Source organism: Uranotaenia lowii, chromosome 1, assembly GCF_029784155.1.
Source record: "Uranotaenia lowii strain MFRU-FL chromosome 1, ASM2978415v1, whole genome shotgun sequence".
In the NCBI taxonomy this organism is placed as follows: Eukaryota; Metazoa; Arthropoda; class Insecta; order Diptera; family Culicidae; genus Uranotaenia; species Uranotaenia lowii.
This window is the reverse complement of record NC_073691.1, coordinates 135498370-135519324: the sequence shown is the minus strand read 5'-3', so window position 1 is coordinate 135519324 and position 20955 is coordinate 135498370. Positions and strand designations below refer to the sequence as shown.

The 20955-nt window shown below is 44.0% G+C and overlaps 2 protein-coding genes across 2 annotated transcripts; one reads left to right on the top strand and one right to left on the bottom strand.

Moving 5' to 3' along the window:
- Nucleotides 1–246: 246 nt before the first annotated feature.
- Nucleotides 247–5755, bottom strand: LOC129740164 (uncharacterized). The gene is made up of 3 exons (XM_055731773.1): nucleotides 5314–5755; nucleotides 2284–2513; nucleotides 247–2136 (listed from the first exon to the last, which is right to left on the bottom strand). Exons 1-3 carry the CDS (start codon nucleotides 5544–5546, stop codon nucleotides 1739–1741), a joined length of 861 nt encoding a protein of 286 aa, XP_055587748.1. The 5' UTR covers nucleotides 5547–5755; the 3' UTR covers nucleotides 247–1738.
- A 1798-nt stretch (nucleotides 5756–7553) lies between these two features.
- On the top strand, nucleotides 7554–12706 carry LOC129737956 (uncharacterized). The gene is made up of 3 exons (XM_055729129.1): nucleotides 7554–8115; nucleotides 8443–10223; nucleotides 10358–12706. Exons 1-3 carry the CDS (start codon nucleotides 7554–7556, stop codon nucleotides 12704–12706), a joined length of 4692 nt encoding a protein of 1563 aa, XP_055585104.1.
- Nucleotides 12707–20955: the final 8249 nt, after the last annotated feature.

Below are 20955 nucleotides of genomic sequence, written 5' to 3'. Positions count from 1 at the left end.
ATATTTTGTTGAATAAATAAATAAATTTCTAAAGAGCATATAAGATTATAAACCGCTTGTTTGAGATACGAAAAATAGCCGTTTGTTATCACCAGATGATAAATAGATAACATTTTAAATTACATTTAAAAAACAATTATGAGGTCTGAGGTATACAAACGTTGCATCTAATCCCACTGTTCTTTACCATTTTGTCATAAGAAGTTTCGGATAGCAACTGGAATTCGCCAAATAAAAACAGCAATCTATATTTTTAAATCTCTCTCTTTTCGAATCAAATCTTCTCTTTAGTTTATTGAAACCTCTTTTGAAACAACAATATTTTATGTTCGATTTGCATTAAAACTATTGACTCCTATCGTTTAAGCTCTATTTATGGTGATCAGAATTTTTCGGTTCTCGGTTTATGGTATGGACTCGGATTTTTTTTTCTTTCATCGTTATCTACACAGGGTAAGAGGTTCCTATTTGCTAACAGGGGCGATTAAAGCGTTGTTGGGATTTACGTTATTCTCAGTTGCTCTCGCAAGATTCTTGTTCGTTTCTCCTTCGCACTAAGATTACTTTTACTCATTTCACTCACGTTCTACTTATTAAGGGGGGTCATAAATAAAAAAATAAATTAATTACACATTCGATCGCCTTCGCTGGCGCTGGGATCGGTTTTCCTTCGCGATTTTTCTAAACTTTTAAGATTCTCATCATTCTTGCTCGCGCGCGTTTGTTTTGTTTTTTTTGCAAATAAATTACTACACACTAAAAGGAAAACTGGAGTGAAAAAAAAAAAACAATCGGAAGAGATATGGTGTTGCGTTCTTCGGAAATGTGATGAGTTTTCCAGATTGGTACGGATATTGAGGAGAACAGAGAGGGTGCGTTCGTGAATACGCACGTGCCTCGTGCGCACCTGGCGCGGAAAATTATAGTAAGTAAGGTCTCGTCGTGCTAGAGGCGCTTGCGGCGAAAGTTTTCGGCAGAGCGGCCTCCTGGCGGCGACAAGTCAACAGAACGGAAAGCCATTAAGTGATGATTTGCCTGTGGTGATTTTTGTCATGAGCCGACGAGTTTTGGTTTGCATCTGTTCGTTGGTTTATACAATCTTTCATTTTTAGTTACGCTTTTTAGGCGCTTCAGATGACGCGGGATTTGCCTAGGTTTGGTTGTGTATGTACAAAATGGTGTGGCTTACCAATCGTTGCAAGCCTCGTACTTGTACTAGCATAGTAATAAGTTGGATAGCGCTTTGTTTGTTCTTTTTTCGTTTCTCGGCCAGTTTTTTTTACTCTCGGGATAGTTGGGGGTGTATATAGTGGAAAGTAGTTGAAGAGGGTGGTGTTGCTGAATAAGTGAAGATTGGGTGCTAGCAAACGTGAGGTGCTTAGAGTTTGTGGGCACTTCACGTCCTTGTAGAGGCGTTCGATAGTTGGTAGATGAGATTGATAGGTGCCGATTAACCGACTAGCTGCTAGACTCGTCAACGATGGGTCTCACTGTTTTGACTCCCGTGTGAAATTATAATTGGGTAGACTAGATTGAGAGTGTGGAAAGGTTGTGCCACAGATAGTATTTGGTAGGCACCGGTAGATGAGCTGGGACAGCCCGAGGTAGAGAACCCAAAAAAGGTGCGGAAATTAAAGACTAGCTAGAATCAGTGGGTGTGCGGAAAGTTCCTAACCTAATATGGTTTCGTTGTTGCTGGTATTGCTACACTAAAGGAAAGCGTAGGGCAGCAAGGTTTTTACGCCTTAGGAGCCTGGGCGCTGTAGGCGAGGTCTTGAGCGGTATCGTAGCTACGGGCATATGGGTACTGGGAGTTTCCTTGCGACCATCCGCTGGCTCCAGATCCCGAGGACCATCCGGCGGATCCAGCAGAGGAAGCAACTCCGGCACTAGCACCACCACCGACGGCACCTCCGACGGCCTTGGAGAGGAGTCCCAGAGTTCCGGATCCACCAACAGCACCTCCGAGGAATTTCTTGAGAGCCAAAATGACGGCCAGGACGAAGGCAATCTTAGACACGAACAGAGCCTTGATGGCGATCAGGGCGACGACTCCGAGCAGCAGGGGCAAGATGGCGAACAGTTTTCCTCCGACGGCCAGAACAACGGCGCTCAGGATCTTCTTTAGTTTCTTTCCTGCAAGTAGAGAGTGCGTTTGTGCCCGAAAGGAAGAAAAAGAAGAAAGGGAAAACCCCAAGATAGAATGCCAAGTGGTGCCAAGTGATGATGTTCGAAAGAACAGCGATGCTACGGATTAGTACGGTTTGGGTTACGATGCGTTACCTTTCTTCAGCTTCTTCAGTCTACCTTCTTCGATGGAGCGGGCAATGTTTTCGGAAGCATCCTGGGGCAGCTTGAACTGGATCGAACGACCAGCAAACAGACGCTCAGCAGACTCGACGGCCATATCGAACAGGGTATCGCTCTTTTCTTCACCATCGGCCGGCAGGGTGCTGATGATTTCATTCTCAGAGATGGACTTGCCCTGACGGTCAGCTGGGACCGAGGGATCTCTGCAATGAAGGGCAAAGCAAATGTTTGGTCAGTCTAGCGAACTTTAGTACTGAATACATTCCACCTTTATGGCAAATTTACCGATATCAGATAAAAATTATGAAGTTGTGAAACATAGCTCCTAAATTTCAAATTCTTAAAGATACAATATTCGTCTGAATAGTTGGACATTCAAATGGGCATCTAACTATAATTAATTAAGACAGTTTCCAGCGACCATGATAAGCCTTTTTTCGCCAAATGTTATTTTTTCTTTTCTAATGACGAGCATCATTACCGGGGGCTTCCAAATTAGCAAACAATCAATCAAAATCAGCCATTAAAAATAGAAAACCACTCGCCATGCGTTGATTATCGGATAGCGGGTCAAATGGAGTCCATTCGAGTACCGCATTAGCGCGTCAAAGTGGAGAGTGAAGAGATGTTGTGCCAAAAAAAAAATTGTGGGTTAAAAAAAACTCGGAAACTCATACGGACCAAATAGATCACAGGTTTTTTTTTCTATAAACTTTGTTGAGGTTTTTTGCTTCAAATCTACCTCCAATCCCACAGTGCTGATATTGGTGAAATTTTCGAGCGAGATAATCACGATTGTGAAAATCGTGCCAATAACCACTTAGCGGCTCCGGCTCGCTGTCCAGATTGTTTGCGCTCGAGACGACCCAAATTTTAAAACAAATAACTCCGAAAAAATGTATCGGAAACTAGAACGTTCAACAACCTTGCCCGTGGTAGTGGTTGAAATGCAACTCAAACTGGAGAGCGTTTTTTCTAGTCGAAAAAGTCGTCCGATAACGAGGAAGGAAAGGTCGACGATTTCAATATGTGTGTTTTTCCTCATCGACAGCCTCCAGGTCCAGATCCGGATGGGCACTATCGAACTGGGGACCAGGAACAGGGGCGTTGCCACCGGTATTCCTTGAAAATGAGAGTGAAAGTGGTTTGTGTTTTCAACGTTTTATCGGTGGCTCGTAAAAAACGGGTTCGGTCTGCTTTGAGCGGTTTCCGATTTCGAGGAAAATATTCAAATCGAAATGTTGAGATGCTAATTTGGAAACCAAAATTATGGCTGACGCATATCGTTGGCACAGTTTGAAGCCGTTGGGGCTCTTTCACCAGATGCTAATTTTTGGAGATCGATAAACTAGTCGAATTTTGAATTTTTTTTAATGCACTCATTCTGTGTTCAAGTCTGTAAAATCATTTTATAAGATAGGTATCTGCAAAATTTTTGAACGGTTTTTTTTTCAAATTTTAAATAGTGTTGGAAAACTTCTTAACTTGTGCCACAAATTAGCAAAAAAAAACTTTATCGTTATAAATTTTCTCCATTTAAGCAAGAGTGATCTTGTTTTGGGTGCAGCAGTTTTCATGTTGTAACTTTCAGTTTTTTCCCAATTTTTCCCTTCAAAACTAAGAATGTGCGTTAAACGAGATACTTTACTGTAAAGCTCAGTTTCGTTAATTTAAAAAAACTGAACAAATAAAATAAGATTACATTAAAACTTCTACCAGTTGTTTGTCTCATCACAATTATCATGTGGAGTAGTAAGATAACTTTGTTTACGTGAGAATAATTTCAGAACATTCGTTTGCTTTTGAATTTGATTTGAATTTCCTAGGATAAGCAAAAAATGCCATTAGGACAGAATAAAAATGAAAGACTTAAATGCTGCCTTCCAATCTGTTAGCGATGAACCCTTAACTGAGTGATCGAACCAGGCCCATCATTCAAAATCCGTTTCCCAAATTGCTTCTACTATCTTATCGGTCTCAAAATATCAAAACTCATAAAAATGGCTATATTTTGATTACCGAACTAATTTTGAATATTTTTTTGAGAAATATGAATGGAGATGTAGAAGATGAAGTCCATTCGGTAATATTATGAAATTTTGTACTTAAAATTTGAATTTCATTTTGTAAGAAGCATGGAACATTTGACTTTGAACGACATTGATCGTAGTATTTAAGTTCTAATTTGAATGATAATTATATGATTCCTCATTAGAGGAATCGATTTATCGAATTTGAGAAAATTAATTGAAAAATAATACAAAAGACTTCAACGCCTAGTAAGTTATTGAAAGCGACGAACTCTTGATCGTATTGGTGAAATAAAATAGTCTTGAAGAACTAAGAGTCGCCTACCATATCATTTAAAGTTTTCAACATTAAATGTCAAAATTTAAATTTTAATGGGTTTTTTAAGTAAAATTTTGTTTTTAAATGGGTTCAAGAGTTGAAAACCGATTTTGAAACTTATAGATTTTTATTGAAATCATCTGTTTTCAACTAATGTGCTATAATACAGCGAGATGCTGTTTACTTGGGTCATTGGTCATTTTTCAAGAAATCTACGCTCCTGTATATAATTTGTTTTCAAATTATCGCAACAAATGTTAAATTTAAACATATTAATAAATTTCACCGTTTTAGCTGGTTCAAGTCAGCTAGAAGTAATCTGTTTAATTTTCTGTCTAAAGTTTGCACTTTTCATTCATTAGATATCCCCCTTTTAGACACTTTCAGTTATCTGATTCGAAGCGATTGGAATTCCCTCATTTACCCAGACATTTAAATTGAATCACATTGCCGCAGCTTAAGAAGCACATTGATCACTCAGATGGTTTTATGCAACATAATTGTTCCTTTCTGTTAACACACAAACGCCACCTTCATTCAAGTGCTGTGTTGCACTTTACAGTGTTTTTCAAACGTTCTTCTTCTCTTTTTATCAGAAATCATTTGTAGGATCACTTTTTGAACAAATTATGTAACTTGAGCAAATCTTATCACCTCTGGAAGGTTACACCGGGCAGAATTTCAATGTTGGCAGCACGAGCAGCACGGTTCAGGGCGGTGATTCCTTTCACGGCCAGACAGGTTCCCATCTCGTCCTGTTCGATGCAGCTGCCGAAGTATTTGAGCGCCATGTGCAGGGCACTGGTGCTGGAGGATGATTCCTCGGCCGGAGCCGGGGCGGCCATTGCGCAGGCCAGTAGCGCCACTGTTACGATAAACACTTTCATGATTTCCTCTTTTGTTGAGTTTTTGCTTTATGCTTCTGATGCACCAGAATATCACTGTGAAAATCTCTCAAAGTTCTTTGCCACCACACCGATCTCACTCACAAAAACCCGCCTCCACTTTTATCTAGCCTTAAATATGAATTTGCTCTTAAGAAGAGACTTTGTTCGTTATACTTCAACGATCGTGAATGAATTGTGCTCCTATCTCGGCCGGGTTTCCCCTTATATAGCTCCAAACAAAAAATGCTTCTTTAAACAACGAGATGCGCGATGATAAATCGTAATACCACGATATTATGTTAAATAATTTTTACATCTCGCACACACTCATCACGAGCGTCCCCGAAAAAGAAAGAAAAAAGAGCCAAGGCCGCTCCCCTCGAATTGGCCTGGTGGGGAAAGTGAGAAGAAAGAAGGCCCAAGAAAACAAAAACCAACCGGCAACAGCATCATCTCTCTAAGCTCGCGCAAACCCCACAGACCCTCGCCTAGTGGGAGCTTTTTTCCAAAACATGCATGAAAAAAAAAATCAACCATCTCAGACACCTGCATCAGCCAGAGAGCCAAAACCTAGCAGGATTAACAACCAATACCAATGCCGCCCCATTCGTTTGCAGAAAGAAATGCCGGCTTAAGCTGACTCACATTCAGGCCTTTCAACATCAACGACTGGGCCAACTCTCTTGCATCATAACGGCCGGCCACCCGAACGTGATGAGATGCTGCTCTTTCTCCGACCAGCATCCGAAATTATTCGGCAGCGTTCGGAGGCGCAAGACGCAAGAGTTGCCAACCGGATAGGAAAGAATGTCTCCTACTTACTCGAGGCGTAGACGGCTGGTTGCGCAGCGCCAAATATCGATTGGGAACGGAGCTGGAATTCGTTGATGATGATTCAATTGTTTGACCCAAAACAGCTGCTTGGAATGCATAATTATTTTTGCCAAAAAAACTTACAATGCTGTTGATGACGAATTTCGGCGTTTCACTTGTTGGGTATTTTCAAACTAGTCTTTAAGTTTCGAATGTTAAAAAATGGCTTTTTTGATTGATTGATTGATTGATTGATTTCTTGATTAGAGAGACTCATTGCCAGTATTTGTTTACTGTACATTTTTTTTAGCAGAAAACAAATAAGCCAAGAATAGTTAACCTTTTCATGCATAATGCTGTTTTGAAACATTACTAATTAATATCTAAACATCGCAGAAACGCAATCACCAAAGAGTTTTTGAGATAAAAAAAATATGTCCAATGGTATTTTGTACCGATTTTTCAATTAAATGTTCATATTGAAGGAAGTATGCATAAAAATTATAAAAATCAAACTTAAAAATTTTTATTAAAAAGTAGTTTTTAAAAAATCGCTTTTATTTCTTAAAATATGGAAATTTTAACAAATTTCTTAATCTCAATAAATCTGGGTTTCAATAAATTGGGTTTTTTTTAACCATTGACCATTGAGACAAATTAACTAACATTATCTATCTTATCGTACTTTTTATATTCAAAGTAAGAAATCTAAATTTTGTATTGGTCAAAAAGTAATAAGTAAGAAAATCCATTTAAAAATTCAAAAATTCTGAGGATTCTGTGAATATTTCGAAATTCTGTGTTTTGTGACACAGATTCTGTTCCGTTTCTGACAATCTGCCAGCACGGAAGAAGTCGACATAAAAGACCGTTGAAAACTACTGGCAACACGAGCGAAAAATAACGGTCAGTTAAGAGAAAATTTGCATACGACCAACATCTAAATCTCGTGGTTCTCTGAGCAATAAAGTTAGAAGTTATTAAAGTTTGATTACAAGTTTATTTATTCCAAAGTGGAACCGTCCTCCCCGATAGAAGGAATACTAAATTCAATCCGACCCGCATCCGCCTGAAGAATTTTCCGACCCGATCATCCGACACGCACGCCAACTCCAACCTTATACAGTCCACTCGCACTTTGTTCACCGCCCGAACATTGGTCCTGTTTCGAACCGGATTTGAACCGAAGGAAAGATGCCGCTCAACAGAACGTCCCCGAAAGGTTCCGCCAGAACAGATCCCGACGAAACGAACGACTTCCTAGGTTTTCCGAATCCGAACGAACATAACCTCCAAAGCGACGGTTCCGAGTCCCCACGTGATCAAACTCAAACATTGTTCCTGAATCCGATGGTACCGCTTGAATCTTCCGAGCAGCCGGCCGCTGCTGTCGACGCCGAAACAATGAAGCAGCTTTCTTCACTGTTCCGCCAACGCAATCAAGTGTACCAAAAGGTAGCCAGAATCCACAGCGCAGTGAAGGGAATGCTCCTGGATTTACCGCAGCTGAAAGTTTACACCCGAAAACTGGAATCAGCATACGGTGAATTCTCCAGTTTTCACAGCCAAATAGTCGCCTTGTTACCCGCCGAAGACCTAACCTCACAAGAGGAAAACTACATCCGCTTCGAGCAGCTTTACGATTGGACATCCGCCAGCATCGAAGCCCAAATCATCGATCATCAACAGCCTCCACCACATCCGCAAGTCATCGTGCACCAACAGCCGCTGAAAGCGCCATTCCCGACATTCGACGGTGAGTACACCAATTGGCCCAAATTCAAAGCGATGTTTCAAGATTTCGGCTCAGTCGCGAGATTCCGATGCGATAAAGCTGTACCACCTGGACAAAGCGCTCATCGGAGCAGCCGCTGGCGTACTGGACGCCAAAACAATCAATGATGGGAATTACGCACACGCATGGAGGATCCTCACCGAAGGATTTGAAAATCAACGCATCATCGTCGAGACTCACATCCGTGGCATACTCTCGCTGAGAAAGATGACATCCGAATCTCATAAGGAACTTCGAAACCTTATCGACGAGTTAACCAAGCATGTCGAGTGTCTCGAATATCTGCAGCAAGAATTAAGCGGCGTATCCGAATCATCAACGTTTTCTTGCTAACGTCAGCGCTGGATCCATCGACGCGAAAGGTGTGGGAACAATCACTCAAGTCCGGAGAGTTGCCAAAATACCGATCAACGATTGCTTTCCTCAAGAGTCAGTGCCAAGTGTTGGAACGATGCGAATCCGTTTGCCCGATCCCAATTCCGAAATCATCTACAACCAAACAAACTCTACCGAAGGTCCCCAATCAGCGGTCGTACGCAGCAACCGCAGCGTTCGACAAACCGTCCATCCAATGTGCGTTTTGTGATGGCCCGCACCGGAACTTCCATTGCAACAAGCTGTCCATTCTACCCAGTGCCGAAAGAATGGAAAAGGTTCGAGCTTCCGGAGTGTGCTACAACTGCCTAACCAAGGGTCATCGCTCGAAGGATTGTCCATCAACCAAGAACTGCCAGAAGTGTGGTAAGCGACACCACACTCAGCTCCACGAAGATCAACAACAACAACCGAAACCGATGGCTACACCCACCACCCAAATCGATGCCCCTTCTCAAGCCGCACAACAACCAACCGTTTCGTCCATGCCATGCAATTACACTGCTTCTCCCAAAACAGTGTTGTTGCTCACCGCTGTCGTTCACGTCCTGGATAACGACAACCAACCCCAAACCTGCCGAGTTCTCCTTGACAGTGGTTCCCAGGTAAATTTCATCACCGATCAGTTGGCCAACACGCTGCGTCTCGAGAAACGAAAGGTCGAAGTTCCAATTGGTGGCATCAACGAAATCAAAACTGTCGCCCGCCATCTCATCAAGGTTCACCTCCAATCACGCTGTAGTGATTTCCGCACCGAGCTGGAGTGTCTAGTCATTCCGAAGGTGACTGGTCCGATCCCATCAACCAACATCGATATTACCGATTGGCATTTCCCCCATGGTATCCAACTAGCAGATCCGAACTTCTTCAAGCCCGACAAAATCGATCTACTGGTTGGAGCAGCCCTGTTTTTCAACATACTCAAGACCGGCCATCTCATACTGGATTCTTGTTTATCCGAACTCCGAGAGTCACACCTTGGTTGGCTTGTGACTGGTACTCTGACATCGAAATCCAACTATGAGCCCATCCAATATGCCCAACTAGCCTCGGTGGAATACATCGAAAATTCCATCACCAGATTCTGGGAACTTGAGGAAGTTCCAAGCGCTCCGAAAACGACAGCCGAAGAGCAGCAATGTGAGGAACATTTTGCTGCCACCCACACTCGTGATGTTTCCGGTAGGTACACCGTCCGATTGCCGCTGAAACCAAATGCCGACAAGCTGGACAGCTGCCGAAATCTAGCATTGAAAAGGTTTTTCATGCTCGAAAATCGCTTGCAACGAAATCCCGAACTGTGGTCACAGTATGTTGAATTCATTCGTGAATACCAACTACTGGGTCACTGCCAAACAATCAACGAAGCCGACGACCCGCCCCAGCGTGGGAAATATTATCTTCCACATCACGCTGTACTTCGCCCCAGCAGCACCACCACAAAGTGCAGAGTGGTGTTCGACGGAAGCGCCAAATCATCCCCGTCTGGACTGTCCCTGAACAACGTCAACAAGTTTCCCAAAGCTGCTGACATCTTAAGACATGATTGCTATGTTGACGATATCATGTCTGGTTCCGACAACATCGACGAGGTGATTGAAATCCAACGACAACTGAAGGCCATTCTGCTGAAGGGTGGTTTTCCTGTCCACAAATGGTGCTCCAACTCAACACAATTGCTCGAGCACATCCCGGTGAATGAGCAAGAAACCACCACGACGAATTCGACATCAACGAAGCGATTAAGGTCCTAGGCGTTCTGTGGGTGCCTAGTACTGATCAGCTTTTAATTACCCGATGTACTTCCCCGACGGTTAACGAAAAGCAGCCCACCACGAAACGAATTGTGTGTTCCGAAATTGCCAAATTGTTTGATCCATTGGGATTGATATCGCCAACCATCGTCATCGCCAAACTCCTGGTTCAACAACTTTGGCGAAAGAAGTTGGATTGGGACGATCATCTCGACAACGACAGCCTCAAGCATTGGAACGAGCTCCGGGAGTCACTTTCTCACCTCAACGAAATTGCAATCCCCCGCCAGGTGACATTCAACGACGCTGTGGCTTATGAGTTGCATGGTTTCGCCGACGCTTCTATGGTAGCATATGGTGCATGTGTCTACATACGAAGCATTTTCCCCGATGGTTCCTGTAAGGTTTGCTTGCTGAGTAGCAAATCGAAAGTCGCCCCCCTCCACGAATTGTCCATCCCAAGGAAAGAATTGTGTGCTGCAGTACTTCTAGTCAAATTGGTGACAAAGATTGTTTCCTTTGTTGACATCAATTTTCGCCAAGTTCTACTTTGGTCCGACAGTCAAATCGTTTTGGCTTGGATCAAAAAACACCCCGACCGACTTGAGATTTTTGTGCGCAATCGAATTGCTGAAATCAATCTTCACACCCAACAAGAACAGTGGCATTACGTTCCATCGCAGTTCAATCCAGCCGATATTGTGTCGAGAGGCCTACTGCCGTTCCCGCTGAGCCAAAATACGACGTGGTGGGAAGGTCCACAATTCCTGACCGAAGCAACTTTCATCGAAGAGCGCCTAGAAGACATCCCCGATGATGAATTGCCGGAGTTAAAAGTCAACTTGGTGACTACTCTGGCAACCAATCAAAAACCGTTGGACGTTTTCACCGATGTGAGCTGTTTCCGAAGGCTGCAACGAATTATCGCCTGGGTGTTGAGGTATCTGAACAACCGCCGCAAGCCAAAAGAGGAACGTGTGTTGCATCCGCATTTGACTATCGACGAGCTTCGAAATTCCATGTTGGTCATCGTTCGTGTCATTCAACGTTTGGAATTTGACGACGAAAACAAACTAGTCCAAAATGGTGTCCCATGCAAACGATTAGCAGCTCTCAATCCCATCCTATCCGACGGTCTTCTTCGAGTTGGTGGTCGACTGCGACATTCCAACTTGCCCGACGAATCAAAGCACCAGCTCATCCTACCAAACAACAATCCGGTCACAAAGCTACTGGTCCGAGCTTTGCACCTTGAGCTTCTCCATGTGGGTCCGAGTGGGCTCATCTCAGCGCTTCGACAACGATTTTGGTTACTCAACGCCCGTTCAACCGTTCGCATTGTTACACGGCAATGCATCAAATGTTTCCGTGTGAATCCAACCAACGTCCAGCAACTGATGGGTGAATTGCCAAGGCAGCGTGTGGTGTTTTCCTCGCCGTTCAACATCACCGGAGTCGATTATGCTGGTCCAATCCAAGTGAAGCAAGGTAAATATCGTCCGAAGGTGGTCAAGGCTTACGTCTCGGTGTTCGTGTGCATGGCCACAAAAGCAATTCATCTGGAATTGGTGTCAGATTTGACGACCGATGCATTCATCGCTGCCCTGGAGAGATTCATCAGCAGCCGAGGAATGGTTACCGAATTGCATTCCGATAATGCAACCAACTTCAAAGGTGCCAGCAACGAGCTCCATCAATTGTACCAGCAGTTCCAGGATCAGCAACGAGCCAACAGAATCGAGAGGTTTTGCCAGTCGAAAGAAATCGGTTGGCATTTCATCCCGCCAAATGCTCCCGAGTTTGGTGGTCTTTGGGAGGCCGCTGTAAAGAGCACCAAATATCATCTGAAGCGAATCATCGGTACTACTTTGTTGTCCTTCGAAGAAATGGCCACTCTGTTGTGTAAGGTCGAAGCCATCCTCAACTCCAGGCCCTTGTATGCGGTTTCCAACGATCCTGCTGATCCGGAGGTAATTTCGCCAGCCCATTTTCTTATCGGTCGCCCATTGACAGCACCATCAGGCCCTTCCTATTGTGATGAAAAAATAGGACGATTAAACAGATGGCAACATATTCAGCTTATGCGTGAGCACTTTTGGAGAGCTTGGTCCAGGGACTATCTGTCATCTCTTCAGGTGCGGAAGAAGAACATATCCGTGCAAGATAACATCAAACCTGGCATGATCGTTATCCTCCATGACAACAACCGACCCCCCCTCGAATGGAAACTTGGCCGCATCACAGATGTATTCCCTGGCGATGATAATTTGGTTCGCGCCGTAGATGTGTTCAGCGAAGGTTCAACTTATCGTCGTGCTATCACCAAGATATCGCTCCTACCAATAGAGGACAACAAGTCACCATCCCCGGCCGGAATATGTTCCGTTTCTGACAATCTGCCAGCACGGAAAAAGTCGACATAAAAGACCGTTGAAAATTACTGGCAACACGAGCGAAAAATAACGGTCAGTTAAGAGAAAATTTGCATACGACCAACATCTAAATCTCGTGGTTCTCTTAGCAATAAAGTTAGAAGTTATTAAAGTTTGATTACAAGTTTATTTATTCCAAAGTGGAACCGTCCTCCCCGATAGAAGGAATACTAAATTCAATCCGACCCGCATCCGCCTGAAGAATTTTCCGACCCGATCATCCGACACGCACGCCAACTCCAACCTAATACAGTCCACCCGCACTTTGTTCACCGCCCTAACAGATTCTGTGTTGGAAATTTGCTCAAAATTCTGGGAAATTACAGATTTTTCTGTGATTTCGGCAACCTTGCTCCCATGCCAAATTCTGATCCATTTGCTCGATTGTATGATTGTTCCCATGTCATATTTGGTTCCATTTGTTAGATTAGTTCTTAGTTTATAAATAACAATCGTCTTTGAGATGTCGTCTTCTCTAACTATATCCCCATTCGAAGGAGAAAGAAGTCTAAAATAAGCAAATAACCATTTAACGTTTCCCAATGTTTTTCAATGCCAAAGTTCTTTCCATTTGCTTGATTTTTTCTTGAGATATGCAAAAATTGTAAAGAAGCCTCCCTCTCCTTCTTACTACGCAACTGGGAGGAGGCAGTAGTACCAAATATAGAACGTAAGTAGAAGAGTAGTAGAGTAATGTAGTAGAAACATTCCTTGTGCTCAATAACCCTCCCAAGCCAACTATAGTTCTATTAGCTGTGTAAGTTTTCGAGTGATGTAAGAAATTGTATCCTCCTTCCTTAAGATTGTCCGACTTGAAGAACGTAGAATTCTCAAAATATCATACAAACATAATTGTATCCTTTCCTTTATTCCTTTTTTACTTCTCCCCACTTTCTATCATCTTACTGGATGGATGGAGGGGTTCCAAATTCGGGGGATATTCATAGAAGTATTTATCGTTGTTGAATTTAATCGACGTTTTTCGGCGAGTTTTATAAATTAAAAACAGACAGACAGACAGACAGACAGACAGACAGACAGACAGACAGACAGACAGACAGACAGACAGACAGACAGACAGACAGACAGACAGACAGACAGACAGACAGACAGACAGACAGACAGACAGACAGACAGACAGACAGACAGACAGACAGACAGACAGACAGACAGACAGACAGACAGACAGACAGACAGACAGACAGACAGACAGACAGACAGACAGACAGACAGACAGACAGACAGACAGACAGACAGACAGACAGACAGACAGACAGACAGACAGACAGACAGACAGACAGACAGACAGACAGACAGACAGACAGACAGACAGACAGACAGACAGACAGACAGACAGACAGACAGACAGACAGACAGACAGACAGACAGACAGACAGACAGACAGACAGACAGACAGACAGACAGACAGACAGACAGACAGACAGACAGACAGACAGACAGACAGACAGACAGACAGACAGACAGACAGACAGACAGACAGACAGACAGACAGACAGACAGACAGACAGACAGACAGACAGACAGACAGACAGACAGACAGACAGACAGACAGACAGACAGACAGACAGACAGACAGACAGACAGACAGACAGACAGACAGACAGACAGACAGACAGACAGACAGACAGACAGACAGACAGACAGACAGACAGACAGACAGACAGACAGACAGACAGACAGACAGACAGACAGACAGACAGACAGACAGACAGACAGACAGACAGACAGACAGACAGACAGACAGACAGACAGACAGACAGACAGACAGACAGACAGACAGACAGACAGACAGACAGACAGACAGACAGACAGACAGACAGACAGACAGACAGACAGACAGACAGACAGACAGACAGACAGACAGACAGACAGACAGACAGACAGACAGACAGACAGACAGACAGACAGACAGACAGACAGACAGACAGACAGACAGACAGACAGACAGACAGACAGACAGACAGACAGACAGACAGACAGACAGACAGACAGACAGACAGACAGACAGACAGACAGACAGACAGACAGACAGACAGACAGACAGACAGACAGACAGACAGACAGACAGACAGACAGACAGACAGACAGACAGACAGACAGACAGACAGACAGACAGACAGACAGACAGACAGACAGACAGACAGACAGACAGACAGACAGACAGACAGACAGACAGACAGACAGACAGACAGACAGACAGACAGACAGACAGACAGACAGACAGACAGACAGACAGACAGACAGACAGACAGACAGACAGACAGACAGACAGACAGACAGACAGACAGACAGACAGACAGACAGACAGACAGACAGACAGACAGACAGACAGACAGACAGACAGACAGACAGACAGACAGACAGACAGACAGACAGACAGACAGACAGACAGACAGACAGACAGACAGACAGACAGACAGACAGACAGACAGACAGACAGACAGACAGACAGACAGACAGACAGACAGACAGACAGACAGACAGACAGACAGACAGACAGACAGACAGACAGACAGACAGACAGACAGACAGACAGACAGACAGACAGACAGACAGACAGACAGACAGACAGACAGACAGACAGACAGACAGACAGACAGACAGACAGACAGACAGACAGACAGACAGACAGACAGACAGACAGACAGACAGACAGACAGACAGACAGACAGACAGACAGACAGACAGACAGACAGACAGACAGACAGACAGACAGACAGACAGACAGACAGACAGACAGACAGACAGACAGACAGACAGACAGACAGACAGACAGACAGACAGACAGACAGACAGACAGACAGACAGACAGACAGACAGACAGACAGACAGACAGACAGACAGACAGACAGACAGACAGACAGACAGACAGACAGACAGACAGACAGACAGACAGACAGACAGACAGACAGACAGACAGACAGACAGACAGACAGACAGACAGACAGACAGACAGACAGACAGACAGACAGACAGACAGACAGACAGACAGACAGACAGACAGACAGACAGACAGACAGACAGACAGACAGACAGACAGACAGACAGACAGACAGACAGACAGACAGACAGACAGACAGACAGACAGACAGACAGACAGACAGACAGACAGACAGACAGACAGACAGACAGACAGACAGACAGACAGACAGACAGACAGACAGACAGACAGACAGACAGACAGACAGACAGACAGACAGACAGACAGACAGACAGACAGACAGACAGACAGACAGACAGACAGACAGACAGACAGACAGACAGACAGACAGACAGACAGACAGACAGACAGACAGACAGACAGACAGACAGACAGACAGACAGACAGACAGACAGACAGACAGACAGACAGACAGACAGACAGACAGACAGACAGACAGACAGACAGACAGACAGACAGACAGACAGACAGACAGACAGACAGACAGACAGACAGACAGACAGACAGACAGACAGACAGACAGACAGACAGACAGACAGACAGACAGACAGACAGACAGACAGACAGACAGACAGACAGACAGACAGACAGACAGACAGACAGACAGACAGACAGACAGACAGACAGACAGACAGACAGACAGACAGACAGACAGACAGACAGACAGACAGACAGACAGACAGACAGACAGACAGACAGACAGACAGACAGACAGACAGACAGACAGACAGACAGACAGACAGACAGACAGACAGACAGACAGACAGACAGACAGACAGACAGACAGACAGACAGACAGACAGACAGACAGACAGACAGACAGACAGACAGACAGACAGACAGACAGACAGACAGACAGACAGACAGACAGACAGACAGACAGACAGACAGACAGACAGACAGACAGACAGACAGACAGACAGACAGACAGACAGACAGACAGACAGACAGACAGACAGACAGACAGACAGACAGACAGACAGACAGACAGACAGACAGACAGACAGACAGACAGACAGACAGACAGACAGACAGACAGACAGACAGACAGACAGACAGACAGACAGACAGACAGACAGACAGACAGACAGACAGACAGACAGACAGACAGACAGACAGACAGACAGACAGACAGACAGACAGACAGACAGACAGACAGACAGACAGACAGACAGACAGACAGACAGACAGACAGACAGACAGACAGACAGACAGACAGACAGACAGACAGACAGACAGACAGACAGACAGACAGACAGACAGACAGACAGACAGACAGACAGACAGACAGACAGACAGACAGACAGACAGACAGACAGACAGACAGACAGACAGACAGACAGACAGACAGACAGACAGACAGACAGACAGACAGACAGACAGACAGACAGACAGACAGACAGACAGACAGACAGACAGACAGACAGACAGACAGACAGACAGACAGACAGACAGACAGACAGACAGACAGACAGACAGACAGACAGACAGACAGACAGACAGACAGACAGACAGACAGACAGACAGACAGACAGACAGACAGACAGACAGACAGACAGACAGACAGACAGACAGACAGACAGACAGACAGACAGACAGACAGACAGACAGACAGACAGACAGACAGACAGACAGACAGACAGACAGACAGACAGACAGACAGACAGACAGACAGACAGACAGACAGACAGACAGACAGACAGACAGACAGACAGACAGACAGACAGACAGACAGACAGACAGACAGACAGACAGACAGACAGACAGACAGACAGACAGACAGACAGACAGACAGACAGACAGACAGACAGACAGACAGACAGACAGACAGACAGACAGACAGACAGACAGACAGACAGACAGACAGACAGACAGACAGACAGACAGACAGACAGACAGACAGACAGACAGACAGACAGACAGACAGACAGACAGACAGACAGACAGACAGACAGACAGACAGACAGACAGACAGACAGACAGACAGACAGACAGACAGACAGACAGACAGACAGACAGACAGACAGACAGACAGACAGACAGACAGACAGACAGACAGACAGACAGACAGACAGACAGACAGACAGACAGACAGACAGACAGACAGACAGACAGACAGACAGACAGACAGACAGACAGACAGACAGACAGACAGACAGACAGACAGACAGACAGACAGACAGACAGACAGACAGACAGACAGACAGACAGACAGACAGACAAACAGACAGACGCTTTTCCAAATCCGAATTGCCGGGCCTTACGCTTAACCCCTGCCATCAGATTTTGTTCTTCCACCTTGTCCACCTTCTTCGCCGCAGAAAGCCAGTTTGCCTTGAACTGCTGCTCGTCCTTAGCAGATTTTTTGGTCTTCTTTAGGTTCCGCTTGACAATAGCCCAGTATTTCTCAATTGGGCGGAGCTCTGGCGTGTTGAGAAGGTTCTTGTCCTTGGGAACCACCTGCACGTTGTTGGCGGCGTACCACTCCATGGCCTTTTTACCAAAATGGCAAGCTGCCAAATCCAGCTCACACACACTCACACACACACACATACTCACACACACACACCTTCAAAATGAGGGGTGTTCAGTTTTTTTACGTGGAAAATTGAAAGAAATTCGTCAAGTTGATTTTGACCAAATTTTGACCGTATCACCCTTTATTGTCAGATTTCGGTTTGTCATCGTTCAGGTGTCCAGTCTTCGCTGCTCTTCTGTGAATATTTGTTTGTTATTTTACTACTATTTCTGTCTTACTTCTCTCAATCAAATGATAAAATAAAATTCCAATACCCTTGAAGAAGACCACCAAAATTGGTCGAAACGTCGAGCATTTCAAAAAGAAATTCGTTTGCTTGAAATACAAGACTGAAAATAAAACATTACACATCATAACGGTCGATAACATAAACCTAACCTCACAATTTTTTATATGAAATTTTCTTAATGCTGCCTCACACACGCACGCACAGCATTGATCTAGCGGATCAATTCATTTATTCATTCCTTGTTCTCATCCTCCTTTATCTTATGACAGGATAGGAAGGGACATGCCATATGCCATGCGTTTGCGCTGGAAAATTAATGCCAGCGGTCTCAAATTGAATCTTCGCCGCTGGCGTTCACATCTTATTCCAATGGCGTTAAAATATTGAGAACTCAAAATTGGAGTAAAGGCTGAATTTTGGGATGAAAACCTACATAGAAAACAGTTTATTCCTGTGTGTACTTAAGAATTTTCTAGGTATTTATTATTAGCTCCCCTCACGGGATAGTAAAGAGAAAAAAAGGTGTTATACGATTGCTTTGATCAGTTCAAGAGCTCAGCTAATAATTTCTACCCAATTTTACAGGGGAGAGTATAAGAGCAAGTTCACTGGTGTTGGGAAAAAGTGGTAGAAATTTTGACACTTAAGGGCACATCTTGACAATTTTCCCATGCAAAAACATTTTCAAGATCTGTGGACTTCTAGTTTTTTTACAACACGTGTTGTATTTTCGCATGCTGTGATGCAAAAACAGCAATTTTTCTATCTCATACGGCTGAAATAGAAACAGTGTTGTAAAAAAATACAACGCCCCAAGATCTTGAAAACATTTTTGCATGGTAAAATTTTCAAAATGTCAAAATTTCTACCACTTTTTCCCAACACCAGTAAACTTGCTCTAAGGGTACAAGAAATGATTCTATGATTATTAAAAAAAACACTTTTCACCATCCAGTGGGGAATGATAGAGGGGAAAAGAAGTTCCGCATAATTTTTGTATAACTTAAGAACTCCTCCAACGTATTCGAGTGCGAAAAATGTTTCTATTTTTTTAAAGGAGAGATTTCATACAGTACAGAGCTGGGAATCGGGGAGGTTTTATCGCATGGTTTTCAAACCTTTTCAAGTAAAGTAACCATATATTACAGGCAAGGATATTTTTTATGATTCAAGACCTCTCCTTCTTCTAGAGGAGAAACGGGAAGAAGGAAAGTATGTTTAGCTCATAGACTTATCGAGCAAATGTGATGTTATTTGGTTACGAAAAATGTTGTTATGGCAGCTTGTGAACCCTCTCCACCCTGTAAGGGAGCCAGGAAAATAATAATGAGCTCTTGATATCAAATTAAAAACCATTATTAGAAAATAATTTCAGACCAAGTTTTTAAAAAATCTGAAATTATCCCAAGTAACATTTTAAGTTTTATAGTAGGCTATTAGATCAAGCTTTGGTTTCATAAGGGGCTTGAGGAGTCTTACAAAACTATCGGTGTTACTTGGGTATATTATTTGCCGTTCTACCATTCTTGTTTTCAACAGATGTCTATGGTATACGAAAAAAACATAAAAACTTGGATAGTTCAATTCGTTAACAAATTTCCTTAGTTTTCCTCTGGCAACAATTTTCCTCTGTTTTCAAAGAGATATAATGATAAGCAGAAAACAAAACCAGCTAGCAAGATGGAAAACTCACACGAAGCCTCCACATTCTCTCGGTTTCTCCGGCAAACAACCACATCGAAGAAGGAAGGTTGTGTGATGGAGCGCCAAGAGATCTCCCGAGAAATCGCCTCGTCACGAGAAAGCGAAAAACCAAACCAACTTGCATTTCCACCATCCATCCCGGTCCATCCGCGAAGACCCCTTCCAGCGATGATGTTTTGGAAGAGCCGGCATTTCCTTCGAGGTCTCGAGGTCGAAAATTGATTGTGTAAGAGATGGGCAGCCCCTTGCCCGACTGAATTAGGTAGGTACCTGAATCGATTTTCATGTTATTTTTTCTTCACTTGATGTTTTTTCTGCCTAACCAATAATCGTGGAGCTGGGTGGGGGAGCACTTCATTGTTTGACGGTTCATCTTCCTTCTGGGAGAAATCTTACGTCAGCAGCAGCCCTCCTTCCGCGTGTCTTTTCCAGGTGACGACGATTTTAGACCTTTGCTTTTGGTGCCGTGTTGTGTCACTTTTCTTTGGTCACACATCTCTCTACTCCTACCTTGCCAGTCATAATCAAACGGTTCGTAAGTTTCGAAAAGCTGGTGGATCCGGCATTCTTTCCTTTGTACGACTTTTGCAGACCTGGTTAAAAATGGCATGAAAAATGCTCATCAATTTGCAGCAGCAGCGTTAAAAAATATGGAAATGCTAATTTTTTATTTCGACTGGTCAGACTCAGTGGCTGGGTGATTATTCGAGGTCACATACGAACTTGTATCATTTCCATCGTATTTTTATCTGCAGCGAAAACTCGGCGTTACTCAATGCATACTCTGAAGCGGATTTGCTCTGCAG

What these genes read in the sequence shown, in the direction of transcription:
- LOC129737956 (XM_055729129.1), top strand. Translation starts at nt 7,554, where the DNA reads ATGCCGCTCAACAGAACGTCCCCGAAAGGTTCCGCCAGAACAGATCCC. An exon ending in GCCATTCCCGACATTCGACG is followed by an intron (nt 8,116 to 8,442) that starts GTGAGTACACCA and finishes GAATATCTGCAG; the next exon opens with CAAGAATTAAGCGGCGTATC. An exon ending in AATTGCTCGAGCACATCCCG is followed by an intron (nt 10,224 to 10,357) that starts GTGAATGAGCAA and finishes AACGAAAAGCAG; the next exon opens with CCCACCACGAAACGAATTGT.
- LOC129740164 (XM_055731773.1), bottom strand. Translation starts at nt 5,546, where the DNA reads ATGAAAGTGTTTATCGTAACAGTGGCGCTACTGGCCTGCGCAATGGCC. An exon ending in CCCGGTGTAACCTTCCAGAG is followed by an intron (nt 2,514 to 5,313) that starts GTGATAAGATTT and finishes CCTTCATTGCAG; the next exon opens with AGATCCCTCGGTCCCAGCTG. An exon ending in ACTGAAGAAGCTGAAGAAAG is followed by an intron (nt 2,137 to 2,283) that starts GTAACGCATCGT and finishes CTCTACTTGCAG; the next exon opens with GAAAGAAACTAAAGAAGATC.